The sequence below is a fragment of the Melospiza georgiana genome, chromosome 3 (assembly GCF_028018845.1).
Source record: "Melospiza georgiana isolate bMelGeo1 chromosome 3, bMelGeo1.pri, whole genome shotgun sequence".
NCBI classification, from domain to species: domain Eukaryota; kingdom Metazoa; phylum Chordata; class Aves; order Passeriformes; family Passerellidae; genus Melospiza; species Melospiza georgiana.
The window spans coordinates 111369336-111389339 of record NC_080432.1 but is presented as its reverse complement, the minus strand read 5'-3'; the positions used below and the strand labels follow the sequence as shown (position 1 = coordinate 111389339).

General features: G+C 35.7%; 1 protein-coding gene across 1 annotated transcript in view; it reads right to left on the bottom strand.

Moving 5' to 3' along the window:
- EYS (eyes shut homolog) overlaps positions 1–20004 on the bottom strand; it is a 701217-nt gene that overhangs the window by 495337 nt on the left and 185876 nt on the right. The window contains exon 14 of the mRNA XM_058021581.1: positions 11452–11556. Coding sequence (XP_057877564.1) covers positions 11452–11556 — 105 coding nt within the window. The remainder of the gene's footprint in view (positions 1–11451; positions 11557–20004) is intronic.

The window sequence follows — 20004 nt, the reverse complement described above, 5'->3', positions numbered from 1 at the left end:
AAGGAGGGCAACAAAGATGGTGAAGGGTCTTGAAGAGAAGCCATATGAGGAGTCATATGAGGTCACTTGATCTGCTCAGTTGCTTTTCAAATGTTCTTCATCTATTCTTGAATATAGCACAAATCAGCAGAACAGAAGTTCTGATCAAAGTTCTTTCAAAAGGAGTAAATCTGACCTTTCTGTAACTTTTTCTCTCTTCATTCTTCCCCATCTAGAATTTCTTTCTCCCAAGGAGGGCTAGTGAGTGCACCATGTCTCTTTTAGCTACTTGACTTCAATGACCATTTCTACTGCTTTTTGGACAAGCTGGCCCTTAAGCCATATACTTAAATGAGAAGATGTAAAAGAACTGTCACTCTACAGTGTTTTTCTTAAAAAAAAAACACCCTTTAGCCAATGCAAAGGGCAACAATGGCTAGATACATCTTCCAATACTGTAAGAATATTTTTGTCAGTTCCACTAAAAGATAGATTAGAACTAGAGAAAAAGGATTAAGGAAAACCAGAGACCTACTCTACACATTAATTCACCAGAAGACTTACAGCTATTACAGCAGAAGTTTGATTAATGTACCACAGCAGGCAGCTTCAGAATCTCTCTTTTTTACACTAAGAAAACACAGAATAAGTTTTTATTCTGACTGTGATTACTGGCTTGAAATGTGTCAGGCTGTTTTATAATTTTGTAGTATGATGCCTTAAAATAGCACCTAATGGTGCTTTACACCTGCAGAATAAAATAACGGAAAGAGCAGAAAAAAATATGAAAAATTTATGAAATAATATCTGCTATCAATTTTCATTTTTCCATGATGACTGTGAAGTTTTCAATGTTTGCTGGTTCTTTTGCGATGATGTCAAGATCTGTTGAGAAGGTGATATGTATTATATAACATAATTTGATTGTTATTAGGCATGGGCAATTTATTACCCTCTCCTATATAACATCTTCCTGTAATTAATATGCAAATCCTGTGGTATTTACAATTCCCTTATGGATAATGAAAAATGAGAGTAAGAAATTGCTTAATTGAAATAGTTTATGCCAGTTAGAATTGGGGTAAAAACATTGCTGCTAGCAGATCAGAAGGGAAAAAAACCCAACAAAAAAAAGCAATGACAAATGTATAAACAACAAAAGGAATCATGAATATGAATTACCTAACTTCTGAATTACATAGATTTTCAGCTTAACATCTCTGAAAAAAAGATCAGTGAAATACAAAGCTCCCAAAAAAATCAGCCCAAGCAGTGGGCAATGTTGCTGCTCTTCCTCAGTTATATCTCGGAGGTATTGCATGCTTTCAGATTTTGTGTGTTGAGAATAAGGAGATAAGAGGATGAGCTGACCCCCCATTGTGTAATACGACAGTGGATTAAATAAAGAGCTCTTCAGTTCAATATTCCTATTTTAGACATGAATTAATTTGTTACAGAAAGTAAGTTAAATGACTTTATTAAAAAGAGAATGGCTTCAAGTGCCTCATAAATTCAGGTATGTATTTGCTCAGGACTGTAAAAGATTTTTAAGTAAAATTTAGGAAGACAAATATGAATATAAAAACAAACATACATTGGCTTGCTATTCATGTCATTCATGGAATTAAGATTGGCAGGCAGTAGCAAGCAAAATTTTTGGGTTGAGCTACTACTTAGAATTTGCTGATAAGCAACCTGTTCGACAGAGGCAGAGTACACAGACTTTCCCTGTCATCTATCATGTATTTTCTAGTCTCTCTTTTGTAAATTTTAAAGATAATATGAAATCCAAATATGATCCTTCATTTTTCATCTGATTAGAACACCATATGGTACAAGAAACCTGGAGGGGTAAAGAATGGATTCATTTTAGTAACAGGTAAGTAAAGGAAAAAAAAGGTGATTAAACCACATAAAGCAACAGCAGTGGACTTTGCTGAAGGTCTGGTAGGACAATTCGCTTACTTGTTGAGAATTTTATATAATATTTTTACTTCTTATTAATGCAAGTAGAGACACAGATTATGAGAACTGAACGAATACTAATTATTTCTCAGTACATTGTAGGACCGGAGGATTACTTGGAAAGTGAGCTGTCAAAGAAAGAAGGGTAGAAAAGCATATTTTAGAGAAGGGTAGAAAAGCATAAAGACAGAACAAAAACGTAGATAAAGAATTAAATGAGTGGAAATTTCAAAGAAAAAGAATGAATCATATCCAAAATAAAGACTGTTAATATTTCTTTAGAAATAGCAGTAGAATAAGAAGTGTTTCAGTTTTGGCTATAAAAATACACTTCTGGAATTTATTTTTTTTTAAATCAGAGATGGCCAAACAGCATAGCAGACCATAATTTGAAAACATTTTGATCCTTTATTAGAAATTTAAATGTATTTAGACATGTGGTGGACAAATAACCTATCAAGTATCTACTGTTCAGAAGGAGAAGTTTTGGAATAAACAAGTTTTAAATACAAAAATCAAACATAGAAAAATTATGTTTAGTAGGTGTAGCATACTAACATCAAAAAAAGACAATAGTTTGATTATCACATTAAGTTCTCCACAAAATGTATGATTTTAAGGCTATTGACCAAACTTTTAGCAGTTTTCTGGAATGTGATGTCTGAAAACAATTTTTTTTTGCATTTCTAATGTCAGAAATGGAAAAAGGTAGACAAGAGCCAGAGATTACATCATTGTAAATCTTATTAATTTCTTATTAAAAGTGAAGTGAATGGGTTCATTCTATAACCAAGAGGCGCTTAACCATGGGAACATATTCCAATAATGTATCAGAAAAAAAGAAAAAAAAGAGATGCAAAAAATAAGAAGCAGAAAATTAACATTAGTCACAATTAGCAAATTAAATCCTTTATAAAGAATGTAATTCTGGTGAATTGTGAAATACAGCTATGATGGTTTTAACAAGTCTTTAAAATAGCTGGTTAGTATCATAATCATTCCTTTCCATCCTCTTACTGCCGTTACAGTACTTTTAGAAATGAATAGACTCAAGCTAAAGGCTGTCATAGAGATATTTCCTGACCTGGGGGATTTGTAATGGGTTATTACAGTGTTCCTTAAGACATCACTCTTTTGTGTCTGCTTTTGGTAGCAGTAACTCAATGTCTTATTAGACACTTTGAAATAAATAGTGTTGTTTTTATTAGAAAAGTGTCAAATTTTTAAGTCATCTGCTAGGGTTGGTGGATTGAATTGACATTACAAATGAGCTATTAATCAATTTTCTTCCCTGTATTTTTAGCCTCATAAATGACAGCACGTTTTTTTTTAAAAAGGAGAGGAAGTTGACAATTTTTTCTTGTTCTATTGCAAGAAAATTTCTTTTACCACTGACATGAAGCACTATACTGAAAAATTGGAAAGCAGGTAGAAAACTGGAATTATAAAAAAAGAAACTTTCTTTATGAAGCTATTACACGTAATAAAGTATCTTCTTACAATATCAAGAAATTTTCCATGTAGTCCCTTCACCATGATTGCTTTCTCCTTCTTCATCACAGGCTACCTTAACAGCAAAGTCTTTTAAGAGACTTTTTAATGAGATTTTCAAAGTTTGTTGCTCTTCTCATTTGTCCTTTCTTCCTTCCTGTTTTTGGAGAATACTTTTGGATTCCACATTTTCCTTCTCCTACACTTGGGCACAGGTATATATACATAATATGAGTTGATGTATGACGAATGGTTTTCAGTGTCATTGTGTGAATTTTCTTCTTCCTTCTTCATTTAATCATTTTCATTTAAAAATTGTAATTAAAATGTATATCTATTTCAAGATTTTTTTTTAAAATCATTGTATCTTGTTTTACATCTTAATTTACCCATCTTTTATAATTTGAGTCTTTCAGTGCAAAAATTCACTAAATGCTTACTTCTATAAGAATAAAATAATGAAATCTCACTGAAGTAGAAGCTGCAGAGCTTTATTTTCTCCTTGTACATTTACGTCCAATTTCTAACAGATAATAAAGATTAGGTTTAAAATTTTAAATCTTACTGTGCTTCTGGGAGCATTTTGAACAAATAGAAGGTACAGATGCTGGTGTATTACAGAATGCACCGTCAGTATTACACCATGGTGCACACCTTGAATACACAATGTCTGAACAATTACAAGTCCACTAGAGGAATGAGCTATTATACACTTTTCCAGCAGTGTTTTTATTTACATAAATCTCAAAGACTTTTTTTCTGCATGAAACATATATATTAAGGTTAGCATTACAACTTCAAACATGCATGACAAGTTAATCCAAAAGTATGATAATTACAAATGAGGAAACTTAAAACTTTTGTGTACTGTTCTCTTGATTTTCTAAAGAAAATAATGAAAGTAGAAAATGGAAGGTATATCTTGAAATTTGATTTACATAGAGAATTGGAAAGGAAAATGTGAGAAAACTGGTGAGTCATGATAAGGACAAATTAGTGGATTACCAAAAAACAAAAAATACACCGTGTAATGCAAAGGCACTCCACCTCCTCCTAATGGCCATATGGTCTCCAGCAACAGCTAATTTAGAAAACTCTTTCAAGGATTTTATGGCTGAATATATTATTAAATATGGAATAGAATATCTCCTTGGTCCTCTGGGGTCAGCTGTCCCAGCTCTGTACACTCCAAGGTGTTTTTCCACTCCAGCCCACTCACTGTCTGGGCAAAATGAGAAACAGAGAGGGCCATGATGCTGTGCAAGCACTGCTCAGCAGCAGCCAGAACCTTCCTGAGTTAGCAACATGGCTTTAGTCACAAATCTAAAACACAACACTGTAACTTCTATGAAGAGGATTTTTTCTATCTCCACCAGACACTGGTTCTGGGTCAGCACTGATCCAATCAATTCTTATTTTGGGGGAAATACCCATTAAACATTTATTTTCTTGTGTATTATCCAGTCTTTCTCTTCTGATAATAAGAAGATCAAGGGCTTTTTCCAGAGTGAAAAAGCAAAGAATGGCCTTCAGTGATTTTTTTTCTTCTTCCTAATGTCGAAAACACTGTAAAATACTTCTGAATTCTTTTTCTTTATAAAAGGAAGCTCCCAACTTGTGCCAATTTTAGAATTGCTGCCTTTTTCAGCTTGGTAATTTAGGAATAAATTGCTATACGTAATGTAAAAACACTTGAAGTTTAACTAATATTGTAAAGGGCTCCATGAAAAAATGAAGTAAACAATCCTACCTGCAGTGGTAAAAAATTACTGGATATGCTTGGGAATATCTTTATTAGAAAAATGTCTTAATACGCTAAGAATCTTAAAACCACAGAAGAATTACTGGGGTATTAAAATATATTTAACGATTCACAATTATAACAGAAAAAACTACTAGCCTATGGATGAGCTATAAATGTAAGGAAAAGCTCTTGGGAAGGACCCCTAATAATGTTCCCTGTCGCTCACTGTTTCCAGACACTGCTTTTGCAAGGGGCAGTAGCAATGGCAGGTCCTGGAGACCCATCTGCATAACCTCTGCTCCTCCAACAGCTCTGAATTTAGGTGGCCTCAGCCTTCATCCTGGATTAAGAGCCAACACAAATGTCATGGATGTGACTGCCTATAGAAATCTCATTATTAAGATTTTGTAAAAGAGACAACATAATACAAATGTATTGATCTCAGTTTCCCTATAATATTGAGTCCACTAACTACAGCTGCATGCAGTTCTGTACTATTTGCTAAATGAATGCTCAGAGTTATCTTCTGTGTCAGTCTGCTGAATAACCTTTCTACAGGTGATTAGATGGACTTGTTCAGAAAGAATTCTATCCCAGTACAAGTTAGGATGTTAGGTAGAAGAAAAACACGATTTACAAATTGCATAAGTGAATTGTGTCTTGGAGCAAGAAATAGAGAATTGGAATTTTAAGCTACGCATCAGGCAGTCTTTTTGGCAAGCAGAGCAACAGCTTCATGTGAAAAATGTTGCGCTTTCTGATCAAGCAACTTTGAAATCAAAGCAAAAAAATATCATTACAAATTCTATGTTAAGGATCATTGTGCAGCAGCAATGTGAAGAATTGAATGATTTTGTAAACTTTTTTCATCTGTAATCTTGATGATTCACTTTATTTTTTGTGTCGCAGCACGCAACAGTTTTTCTAAGGTCTCTTCCTGGCATAAAAACTTTCATGTATAAGAATCTACTTCATAACAAGTGTTGCCAGAAAGGTTTGAAAGAAAGTACAGTCTTATTTCATGGTACACTAAACTTTAATAACAGCAATACCTTCCAAAAAGGAAGAATTTGATTTACAATTTCTCTGTGTGCATGTTTATTCTTAATCAGAAGTACTGCTCCTTTGATTCAGTGTATTAAGTTGAACAAAAATTGATTTTAGGTTGAATCCATCAACTGATAGGATTTTCTGCTTCAAAATCAGTCTCCTTTGGCAATCATGCTAATCATCCAGTAATCCCATTAAAAAAAAAAAAGAAATCTATTCAGTTAAGTATAGCAGGGATATACATCACTGAGGCACAAATAGGGATGGGAAAGAAATTGTGTAGTGGATGCAATGTTTTCTAAAAGAGAAAAATTGTGCATCCAGCCTACAACGTCTGAGAGCAGAAAAAGGGAGACTGTTTAGGGAGATATTATTAGTTTAGCAACTTCTAGCTGTCTGTTCCCTTTGAAACCTTCAAACATTCCAGTGTTTTAAAAATCAAAGGATGCTTTAGTATTGACTTACAGATATTTTGGTTGTGAACTTGTCTAATCCTTTACCAAAACCTCCAAATAAATTCTCTAGTTATATCCCATTCTGTGGTAACAAATTGAGAAATGCAATCCCAACTGTTAAAAGTTTTTTTATGTTTCTAAGATTCCCTCATGCTTGTCTTCTATAAACTTAAAAGGACTTCACCTTTCCATAAGGAACTTGGTATATTCCACTGAACACTTTTGATGCCTTTTTGAATATATTATAAAAAATCCAGCATCTTGTACCTTAAAATTTCCTTAAATATCACATAAACATTGCCTGTAAACACCTTAGAAATTTTAGAAAGAGGTTCCTCGCTTCTTTCTCAAACTGTGCTTCTCTACTTGACCATTTCGAGGCATGTTTCCAGATGACAGACTACTATTGTCATAAAATATTATAAATTAGCCCTTGTTTTTTAACTTTGTTTCCCCCCTTTTCTAAATTCAATATAGATAGGTAACAATTTTCTAGTGGAATAAAAAATTAATATTCATTATAAATTCTTGAATACTCATAAAAAATCAGGTTTTGGAAAAACATTTCATACAAACAAACAGTTTTATTCTTTTCAGCCACAACCTTGATAAAAAGTAGCACTATAATTAAGAATATGCAGAACTTTTTTAGATCTGGTCATAAGGCTAAAGACATTGTGTAGGTACTGGTAGTTCAATTCAAATTCACCTTAAACTATTATATTTATAAGGTAAACTGGGCTAAGATCCCTTATTTAGTAATAGAATCACAGGGAAACTTGAGTTGGAAATGATGTCTTGAGGCCATCTCGTCTAATACTCCCTCACAGTAATCCCAGCAAGATCAGGTAGCTAAGAGAACTTCCTGTCAGCATTCAAATATGATTCCATAGATGGGGATATCACAAGCTTTCCAGAAAGTATATTCCATATGGAAGTTAACCACTTCCATAGTGCTGTTGGTTCAGGGGATTTTTTTTTTGCCTTAATGTTGAATTTTCCAACATTCTGACTTGTGTCCATTAACTCTTGTCCTGAGAGAATTTTAACCAGTAAGAAAAACCTTTTTCTGTCCTCCCTGTATCCTTCCAGGAGGTAGTAGTAAACTCCAATAAATTCTCTCAGCCTTTTCTTCAGGGTGAACAGGTCCAATTACTTCAGCAACTCTTTGTATATCATGCACTCCATTTTCATGGTCCTCTGCTATGCTTGCCTCAGTAAGGAAATGTCCTTCTTTCAGCAGAGAATGCAAAACTTAGATACAGTAATTCAGAGGCAGTTCCACAAGTCTCTAGCAGGGCTACTCACCCTCCACAAGAATTTATCAGTTTGTTAAGCAGTCAGGTAACTCAAGTAGGACAAGCTGCCTTGTAGTGAGTTATTTTGGTGGCATGGGGTTAACACTGGTCTGTCATGTCCCAGCTGCCAATGAATATCTTAATGCTTAAGGGAGCTCTCGGACAATAAATCAGATTTTTGACTGACCTTTTGATATCTCCTTTTTTGACTATAAAAGCAACACCAGACTTCCACAAAGCAGAAACCTGTACATTTTCCTAGAACTGTGTGGATCTTCTCCCATGAGTAGGGATGCTTCACTGTGACTCCCCAGGGATTAAATGATGGAATCTGTGCACATTATTGTAATTTCAGTGAGTCACATTTGACTTGTAATCATATTTCTTTGTCTAGCTTTAATGTTGGTCCCTTGACATAGTGTACAGCTTTATGTTATGCTGTAATCTACTAGTAGTTCTTTAATTTTATACTAAGTAATAAGTAATCCTGATTAAGGTCTTTAATCTGTTGTCTCTGTGGCTCCTCAGCTCCCAAATTCTGGCTACACAAACCCAGAATGGTTGAGGTCCTCTATGAAGTCCTCCCTTCTCTCTGCAGAGGGCCTTCCTCACTCCCTGGTGGAAGACCCTGTACCAGACTCTCAATAAAATGTCACTTGTCCCTGTCTTTTCTTTAATCCTGACTCATAAGCTCTCAGCTGACTCCTCATCCACCATCAGGCAAAGCTCCGTGCAGTCCAGCTGGAGATTGGCATAGAGTGCAAACATTGGCATAGAGTGCAAACATTGCCTCCTCATCTGCCTTGTCTGCCCTTCCTAAAAAGCCTTTATCCTTCCATTGCAACACTTCAGCCACAGGAGTCATTCTGTTGTGTCCCTGTGAGGCCAATAATATCACAGCCACGCAGGCGTGCACCCATCTCCAACTCCTCCTGTATATTCCCCATGCTGCATGCATTTGCAGAGAGCCATTTAAATTGAGTTCCTGATAAACCAATTTATTAGCTGAAATTCCTTTGTGCTGTCCTTCGGGTGCTATATTGCCTTTCTGCAGTCCTAAATGCTATCTAAACCATTGCTTTTCATCCTGCATTTTGCAGATGGGTAAATTCTTCATAAACACTGTATCTAACAAGTGTTCAAAAGGGTAATAGAAAATGTTTATAGTCTGATATTTCTTATGTGTACTTCTTACAGCATTTCAGTATTCATTTCATGCATATGATCTCACTTTTTAAGTATAACAGAAGATGTTTTCATACTTATTGTTGTGTTTGTGATTTCACAGAGCAAGCTGCTCTGACAAAATGAGATACAACATTTGGTTTATCCACAGTGGAAGGAATGATGAAATATAGTTAGTCTTTGCAACTGAAAAAGTAAATTTAACTTATTACAGCACCATATAAGAATTCAGCCTTAAAAAATTAGCCAAAATAAGTAATAATAATAGTAATAATAATAATAAAAATAGCAATAATAATAAACCTTTAATTTTCTGCATCTTGAAAGTCTATTGTAAGACTCATGTCTTAAAAGATAGTAGGAGTATGTATATGTATGCACATGTATAATACACATACTTCTATATATATTAATATCCACAAATATTTATACATATATTCAAATTATATTCATGCCCTTATATTATAACTTAGTGGCTGTGCTGGGTTTGAGTTCCTGTATTCTACACATCAATAACTTTAAAAGTATTTGTACATAAGGCTTGAAATAGCTTGTATACATCTTAAAAACATATATAGCTCTCATAGGGACATAAACATTTTAAACCACTTATTTTGCCTATCCACTTTAAGTAAATATTTCAGCCTAAATACAACCTTGATCATTTTATCCTTACATCGTTAACTCGACATTATAGAAAAAGGTTTAATGCAATGTAACTGACTTAAGAGCATTAAAAATCTGCAAGTGAAAGAGTGCTTTTGCTTCATGTTTTGCTCACTACTTTCCAATTGGCTGACAACCAGTCAGCCCACAAAAAAAGAGAGCAGGGGATAAAAAAAAAATTAGCCATGTTATGCAAGTGTCAAATATTAAATTAACTGGTTATATAAAAGAGACTACATTTCAATGTGTAAGTTCTTGCCCATAGCACCAATCCACAATGAAAAGCCACACTAGAGCATGTATGTTCATATTTCAGTAAGATACTGTTTATTTGTTGGACTTTATGGTCACAGAGGGGTTTTCCAGCCTGATTCTGTGATTCTGTGAGTAAAATTATGTATTTCACATGAAGATAGAAAAGTTGATCTACTCTTTTTTGACAAATTCAGATATTGCTGGTGTCTCTGGTCACTGCAAGCAGCTGAACTGGGTTTGCACAGCAGTGTTTCAGTGGGGGCAGGTACAGGGATGGCATCCCTGAAGAGCTGCCAGAAACTTCCCCCTGGTCTGATGGGGTCAATGCCAGCCAGCTCCTGGGTGACCCACTGCTGAGAGCCCATCGGTGACAGTGGTAACGCCTCTGGGGCAGCAATTAACATGAGGGGGAAAGAAACAAACTGGGCAACTCCAGATAGAAAAAAGTGTGAGGATAGCAAGAGAAACAGCTCTGTAGATGCCAAATCTGTACTAGAGAGGGTGGAGCTGCTGCAGGCATCAGAGCAAGATTCCCCTGCAACCTGTGGTGAGGCAGCTGTGCACCTGCAGCCCATGGAGGTCCATGGTGGATCAGAGATCCACCTGCAGCTCACAGACAATGTCATGATGAAACAGGTGGATGTCCAAAGCAAGCTGTGACCCTTTCTGTGGTAAGCCTGAGCTAGAACGAGCTTCTGGCAACGTTTGTGCCCTCACGGAGAGAGAAGCCCATACTGGACGAGGTTTCCTCGCCGGAGCTGTGACCCTGTTCCTGAAGAACTGCACTCAGTGGGAGGGAACCTTCTGGAGCAGCTTGTAAAGAACTGCAGGCCATGGAAAGGAACTCATATTGGAGAAGTTCTCAGAGGACTCTCTCCCTTGGGAGGCTGCCCACACTGGAGCAAGGGAAGGGCATGAGGAGTACCCCCCCTGAGGAAGAAGGAGCGACAGAAATGATGTGTGATTAACTGGCTGCACCCAGCTCCCAGCCAGGGTCAACCCACCGCAGCAACCCTTAGGACAAATACTGTGTAGCTTGTCCACATTTCCTTTCAGAAATTTTAAAAATAACTTTTGCTAGTAGACAAGACGGAAACAAAATCATGCTACTGGTAGAGTTGGTTGATTTTTAAGGCACTCTATTCATAAGTTTGGAAGGCAGGACTTCCAGAATACAAGTCATATTCTGTAAACAAATTGTGCTGACACCACCTGCATAACAATTGTAGCATATGCTTAAAGAATACCAGTTCATCCTTCTCTCTTTTCAAGCATAATAAATTACTGCTTAGTTGCGTGCTTATGAAAAAACTCTTTTCTTTTTTAAATACCACAGAACATTTCTCAACTAAATGTGACTTACCTGGCAAACAGCTACAGTAAAATTCACCAATCAAATCATGACAATGGCCTCCATTTTTACAGGGCTTGGAGGAACATTCATCAATATCCGTGGAACAGTTTTTGTCTGACAGAAAAGAAAATTAAACATTAAAACTATAAATCATGCTGGGAAAGTAGAAAAGCTGCTTCACAGTGCAAGTGACAACTGCATAGTTTAACTTTTCCAGGTTGGAAACACTATTTCTGCTTGACAGTTTTAAAACTAGAGATATTCATAGATATGACTGGTAGTCAAAAAATTAAATATTTTATAGTAATAAATATGAACAGCATTTGCAAAAATGTCCTTTGTATATTCCAGCAACACAACTCAATACCTTAATTACTAGAGATATATGCTACTTTGAAAAAAATTGTTTTAGAGATTTAATAACCTTAGTAACAATACCAAAAAAAAAAAAAATAATTCTTGAGGTTGCATTCATATTTCCAGAAGAATGAAGCCATTTCTCAGATCCAAACAAAAACCCATAAGTTTACTCAGGTATTCCTTAATTTTTCTGCTTTTAAAAAGATTTAATTGAGCTGTAATTCGGATTCATTCAAATCTGAAACAATGAAATTATAGGTGAATATGCAAAGATACATAAGATACATAGAGGGGAAAATGTAGAAGGCAACGGAACGGTGGCCTATGAAAACAGTTAACTCATTGGACATACCAAATAAATCCAGCCTCCTGCTTCTCTGTTGTGCACTACATTAATTTAGGGCAATCCCTACCTAGGCTATTATAAATAATACTGAGACTTTTCTGAAGAAAAATTGATCAAAAATAGATGGGACAAATATTTGGACTAAGAGCTCACACGAATACCAGAAGTTAAGCCAATTATAGAGAAGGAAAGCTGTAACTATCACTGATGCGAACAAGCAGAACTTTTGTGGTGTTCTGTGTAGAAGTTATGGAACGTTCCTTGTATCACTCAAATCAGATATACCAGACAGGTATTGAATCCCAGGGACCTCAGTCAAAGGAGCTGAATTAAAGGATCCTGTGGGGTTTCTGGGGTCCCTCTTGGACAAACAAAGCTTGAACAATTATAGATTCACTAGAACAATAAATGCATGGATGGCAGAGGGAGTTTTGTCTTCCTTAACCATAAGATGTACTTTCAGCTAACACGTAAAAATAGAATGCATGCAAAAATCAAATTAATGGGAAAGGGAGAAAGTGAGGAGAAGACAGAGGAAGGAAAGAAAAAAAAAAAAACACTAAGAAAAAGGGTTAGGGTGGATGGTAGCAGATGGGTTTAAGGGGATGGTAGCAGAAGCTCATAGAGAAGGATAATTATAGAAACCAGGTAAGACTGACATTTTGTGGATACTGCACAGTCACATATAGTATGCTGTATTTCATGATTAAATACGGATCAAAAATCTGTAGAATCAAAAATCAGTAGAATCAGTTAAAAGGAATCCTAAATTTTTATAGCTTGTGGGTTTTTCTGTTGATATTTTGTTTTGTTGTTGTTTTTAAATAGATAAAAGAATGAGCAGAATCCTTAACAACACAGGACTTGGACCCATAGAGTATTTAATTGCAAACCCATAATTTTTGAAAGGAACCATCATTCAAAAATTCAAAGATATTTGAATGTACTATTGGTAATTTTTCATGCCATAGTGAAAAAGGTAACTGCAAGTTACTTGATTCAAAGTTAAAGGGAAAAGTACTCTCTGACTATAAGAAAAGAAATGTGAAAAACTTGGCTGAGAGCAGTCAAAATGTATGGAAAAGGAGAGGAGGGCTAGAAACATAATAAAAAGGAATTCGGAAGAACTGCATAGAATGCAGAGAAATTCTGATTTTAAACCTGATGAAGAGTGAACATTTTACCTTAAAAAGGTAATTAAGAGAGCTGCTGCTTGCTATAAGTACACAAGGACAAACTTTCTTTTTGTGAGAGAAAGACAGTGGATATTAGGAAACCAACACATCACTTGCTGGTTTTCAAAGTATGAAAAAAGCCCAACTTATAAAAAAGCAGGTCAAGTTGCTAAGGATAAACTAAAAGTACAACACAAATATGCAGGCATGAAATTGGACCAGCAAATCATGTAGCTATTGTGGGATGGTCAGGGTAACAAGAAATTGTGCTGTATGTATTTCATATTGAAGATGAAGGAGAGATGCGGTTGGCCATCCAGTGAAGAAGGATGGCTACTGATAATGGCAATCACACAAAATTGTTCAATGCTTCTTCTGCCTCAATCATCAGTAAAAAGACAAGCTGTAGAGCAGGTCATTATCATAATTAATACTTATGATTAAAGGGCAAAACTTCAGTGTTGGATACAGAAGAAAAGCTGTAGAATCGTCAAATGAGTTAAACAGTCAGATAGGCTGGTCTGATGAACTCTACCTTTGGGTACTAGTGACAAAAACTCAACAGTTTTCTTTATGAACTTCTGAAAAATAGGTAAAGGACCTGAAGGCCCATTAAAATCAGCCTTCAGAAAAAGAACAAAAGGCAAAGACATGAAATTATAAATCCATTTGTGAAACTCCTGTTCCTGGAAGAAATATTGGAAAAAGTTTTAAAGTGTTTACTTGCAAGAACATATAAATAAAAACCAATTCATTAAAAAATGGGCCTTATGTAAGCAAATTTATTCCCCTCTACGTTAAATTTGCACATTTTGTGGATAAGAAAACCCAGCAGCAAAAGTCATGCTCCTTTTGTTCACTAATGCTATTTTTTGTGAAATCCCAGTAATCGATTTACATAGAAACTATAAGAGCATATTATTAAATGAGTAAAATTTAATGGAAAGCCATATTCATGCATTAGTTATCAGTGGTTTTGCTACCAGACTGGATGAATGAATTGCAGAGGTTCTGAAAGAAATCTGCCCATTCAATTCCACTAATTTTTTTTCAACAGCCTAGATGGTGGGTAGCAAAGTAAGCTCACTGGTGGCAACACAAAAAGGTACATTGAAGAACAGAATTAGAAGTCTTCATGAATTTCAACCAACTAAAGACAGAGTCTGATATAACCAATGTAATACGATCAGAAGAGAAGATATGATACAGAAAATCACAAGTAGGAAAAAACACCAGAATTTTGTTTTAAAATAAATAGTTTGCTGACATACATAAAAAAAGAAAATAGACAGTTAGAAGTTTTACTGGAGTAAAGCTGCTTTTGGAGTGCTTTGCATTGTGCAGTGAGGTGCATTTAAGAAAATTTTGAGACTCCATATGAGCATGTTAGGAATGAAAACCAGCTCTAAAGCATGCCCTTGTAGGATGAGCAAAATAAATGAGCCTATAAAGCCTAAATAAGGAAAATTTGAATAGAAATGCGATGGCAATCATAAAATAAGAAAGTACTCTCACAAAATCCATCCGTTTGCTGTGTTCATAGTAGACAGGGTGAGAAGTAATGCATTTAAACTGCAGTGAAATATTAGACAATAAGGAAATCCTTGTAGTGGTTAGTAAAACATCACACTGGGAAGATTCCACAAGAAAAGAAGGAATTATTGGATTTCTTTAACAAGATACATAGGCGAGAAAGCAGCATAGTATATTTTATATTTTTTGCTGGGATAAGAATGAAACAGTTTATAGTTAGTATTTTATTCTAGTGTTGTGATTATATAATTTACTGGGTATAAATTCTGTTTATAACACTGAAGGATGTGCAAAGACTTATGTTTGTGTAATGAGTTGGATTGTCTGGAAACTTGCTTTGTCTTATGGTAAAGGTCTTAAGTTACTCGGTGTGCGATAACTGATTTTGAAACCTAGGGTTTCTGTCCAAATCTGTGTCTCTATTTCTCCATCAAAACACGTTTCTACATTAGTGGTATAAAAGAGAAGTGAGCCCAGACTTGCAGCAGACAAGAGAAGTAGGATAAAAGTGCTAACACTAGCAGGAAGAGAAAATCACATTCTTCCTGCACACCATAAATGCACATGGTTGAAATTACAGAGTGACAGGTACTACGGCCTACCCTTCCAAAGAAAGCAGTTGGCACATTCAATCTGAGTTCACGTCTCAAATCTTTCTTATGAAAAAACCATAATGAAGCAAATGAGGCATTTTATACTTCCATGAATCTCCTTTTCTGTAGGCAAATGTGAAAAGTCCTTAGTCTACCATTTCAACATTGACTTTTAAACAGATACTTCATTTCCACTCTCACTTCTTTTCATACATCTCCTTTCCACAGGCGACCAAGCCTATGCACCAAATGGAATCTTGTGATAACTTTTGTTTAGCTAAACAGTACACTTTTCAATGCACTGCAGGTCACTTCTGGTCACTTGTAGTTTGCAGATACAAGCACAGAAAAAAACATGCAGATTATAGCCACTGAGCTGTTGCTGAGCTGTATGTGGGGAAACAACAAAAGCAATTTGAAAAGGACTGCTGAAGACCTCAGCATATGAGCACTCTTGCGGTGCTGTGAGAAAAAAATCTCAGACGTATTTAAATAAAACAAAGAGTGAACATTGATGTGTAAAATACTTCTGTATAAAACATTGATTACAATGTTCCATATTTAAAAATAAGTGGGAAGGATGCAAGAAAAGCTACACAATTTATTCAACGACTGAAGAAAGCATGCTGTTGGCAAAGGCTTAAAGAGCTCCATCTGTTTCATTTAGAAGAAACAAAACCAAAAAGTGACTTGATTGCAGTGTGCAAGTATCTTTACAAAGAGAAAATACTTGAGTAGCAAGAGCTTTTTCATTTTTTGTAGAAAAGGTAATGAGATGCAATAGATCAAAGTTTAAGACAAAAAATTAAATAAAATATTTAATATAAACTTCTAAATATGATGGTGATTACTACTAGAAAAAATGCCAGTGAAATTCTGGCTTCTTTTCATTCATTCAAATCAGGATTGAATGCTTTTGGATTCATTGTGTGCTTTAATCAAAACTGGAGTAATTAGGTTCAGTACAAGGTGGTTAATGGCCAACATTAACTTCCTTCTGGTACACAGACCTAATATAGAGCATACAACCAGCAATCTATGGATTTTTAGAAGACTTGCAGAACATATAAATTCATCCTGTAGCCCTTTCTGTGGCTTTCCTGGGAAAACATCACAGCAATTTGGTGAGACAGGTATATTTCTGTGATAGTAATAGCCCACCCCGAGGCACTTGGGCTCTGTAGCATCACTGTCATCATGCGAAATGTTTATGTCCTGTAACTGGAGGTTTTGGAAGTTATTAGGAAAACTAGGTGCAAGGTGTTACTCTATTGTTACCACAACAAATAGCCAATTCTATTCAATTTCTTGCCTGGCTACTAATGTGCTAAGGGGAAAAAAAATATTTTTATGATAGTTGTGTAAACAGCTTTAAAAATCAGCATTCTGCATTTAATACATTTTCCCTCCTGCCTCAAGGCTCCTCAGTAGTCTCTGGTCAATTCACTACTTAAGTGAAGAGAGTCAAGTTGTGGTGTAATGTTCCCACTTTCACCACTGCATCTCTGAGGCCCAGTTCACATGGCCCTGGCATGGCTAGCTACTGGCCAGGTATCAAGCTAGCAGCAAGGGCCTCAGGACTTGTCTAGTGGCCAGGTTTTTGTTAGATTCATAGAATCATGAATCATGTGGTTTGTTTTGGAAATGACCATACAGATCACCTAGTGCCAACCCCCTGTCATGGGCAGGGACACTTTCCATGAGACCAAGTTGCATAATGCCCCATCTAAACTCATCCTGAACACTGCTAAAGATGGGGTGTCAACAGAAAATAAATTTTAAAAAATCATGACAAAGAAGAAAGCCAAAGAGAAAAGAACAAAAAAGAATCAACAAGATGGCACCAAGTAAGATTGCTATTTAATGTGGTCATACTAAAACTGACAGTGTGACACTGTTTATAGTATGCCTCTATCAAAGCAAAGGATGACAAAAAACAATTGTTTCGTTGTCTAAAACAGCAACCCAGTATACATTGGTAATTATAATTTAGTATCAAAAATTCCAGTATTATGCTAGGTCGTATTGCAGAGGCAAGTGTTGAACAACAGGCCTTTTCCAAAATCAATGATTTGGTGGATTTTTTTCAGAAGAGGAACTATATACAAGGAAAAACTAAGCACACCCTAAATATAACCATTCTTATATAAGATATCACTTCTATTTCCCAAATTCATTAACAAAATGTCTGTAAGGGATGAAAAATGTGCACTGGGGATGTTGCTTGGAAGTTGATTTTTTATGTCAGGGTTCATTCACTGATTGCTCAGGTCATTACAGAAAATTAATTCCTAAGAGGATTCTTGGGGCAGTTGTAACAAAAATTTTAATTGAAATTGTGTCTTGATAGCTATATGTTATTTTTCAGGTGCACTCAGATGTAAAAAGTAAAAGTGGTCCTCACTTTGCTGGCATATTACTGTCCATTGTATGGTGTCATCAATGACATTAACCTAGGAAAAATATGGAGTTAAGGAAAAATTAGGTTAATTTTCCACGGTAATTCAGGAAGACTAAAAATTTCAGCCACATCTTCCAGTGTCTTCTCTGTATGAGCTTTTCTAGACATGATTTTTTTTTTCATTTTTTTATTTGATAAGAGCATCCTAGCAACTGACTAGTCTTAAAATTGAAAATCAAGCTTATTAATATAAAATTATTATTTTCCAATTTATCTGAAAGTAATTAAGTACATAGTCCTGCCATGAAAGATATTAATGGATGTTCTACATACATTATGTTATGCATGACAGTGGGAATCACCACCAAAAAACCCTACCATTATACCTGAAATAATGGGGATAAACTGGAATACAAAAAGAATCTCATAATAATCTTCCTTCAGAAGAGCAAAGATAAAGTAAACTCCTTACAAGCTAATTAAAGTTTTGATTGAAGATTTAACTTATCTTTTGTCAGGTGGTTCCAAATATTATTATTCACCCCTTAATTTAAACCAATCATGCTTAGTATTTGCAGATGGAATACTATTGGAGGAATGTGTCATTTGATTTCTCACATAAAAAAACCCAAGTAACTTTGCTTATATTTAAATTGCCAGAAAAAAAACAATTGATTTGCTTTTCTTTCATACAATTCATTAACTTTTATGTATTATTTTATCAAAAATTTTATGTAATGAAATTTGCAGCATGATGAAACTTAAACAGATTTTTCTGCACTGTACTGATTTTTTTTCCAAATGTCCTAACCTGAATTCCTTCCAAGCAAAGCAGGTACACTTACACATGTCATGACAATAAATATTCTCTAATGACTCAGAAGTACATAGTGAATACATTTCCATGTCTGCATAAATTTTGTTTATTTTCCAGCATGTTAAGTTTGCACATCCCACTGTGGGAAGCCTGCCCTCAGCAGCCTGCCATTTACAGTGTTTGTGGCAACCAGCAGCCCATCTGCGCTGCTCCAGCTGAGCAGGGGCAAGGAAGTCAGCCCTTCACTCCTCCATGGCCTGCTATGAGCCAGAGCTCTGCTGGCCTGGAGCCTGGGGAACCATCCCTCTCTAGCTGTCAGCTTCCAGGTTTTGTTTTGGTTTGAAAAATCTCAGTGCTTTGATTAGCGCTCAGACAGAGGAATGTTGTTTAAATGAACCCGGTCATTAGGGGACATCACGGAAAAGACCTGGCTTTTGAGCTGCTTCTGTGATGGCCATAAAGGCTGATTGATGTGGAACAATTATCTGATGCATGAGATGCAAGCAAGACTGAATTTCTATAGCTGACTCTAAGGATGAGTGAGCATCCATAGATCACAGGATCAATTAGGCTGGAATAGATCTCCAAGATCATTGAGTCTAGCCTTTGACCAATCGCCATCACGTCAACTTAAACCACAGCACTCAGGGCCATGTCCAGTCATTTCTTGAATATCTCCATTCTTCTTGACTCCACCACTTCTCTGTCAGCCCATTCCAATGCTTGACAATCCTTTCCATTAAGAAATTCTTCCCAACGTCCAACCTGAACCTCCCCTGTTGCATCTGTGTCCTCTTGTCTGTCACCAGCTGTCTGGGAGAACAGGCCAACCCCCACCCTTCCTTTTGGGTAGAGGTAGATCTCTCAGGCCAGTTTTTTCCTCTGAATTGTTTGAGAAAGTACTTTTCATAATTAATAAGAAAAAGAGAACATAGTGACTCTATAATTTTGTACTGTGCAGTTGTTCTGATACTAACTAAAAGCATCTATGTTAAGCAAAATGTGTCTGAAATAGACCAGCTTTTGCAGACTTACTGAAAACAAAATTTAGAATGACACAGGAAAAGAATACACAGGAATGATTTTTGAAAGCCCAGAGAAAGATATTATCTTATGTCTTGTGATGGCTTGAGCTGAGCTGCAAGACCTTGCTCATTTTCGTATAATTTTGGTTTTCAAATTTTCGGTTTTGCAGTGTCTACTTGCTTACCCACAATATCTACTACAGGATTTCTAAAGCCCAATAGTATGAGTCATGACAGAAGAAAATATATAGACTTGATCTTCAGAAAGCAGATTAGAAGGCTTGCATATTTATTTAGTTTCTTGTGTAAATG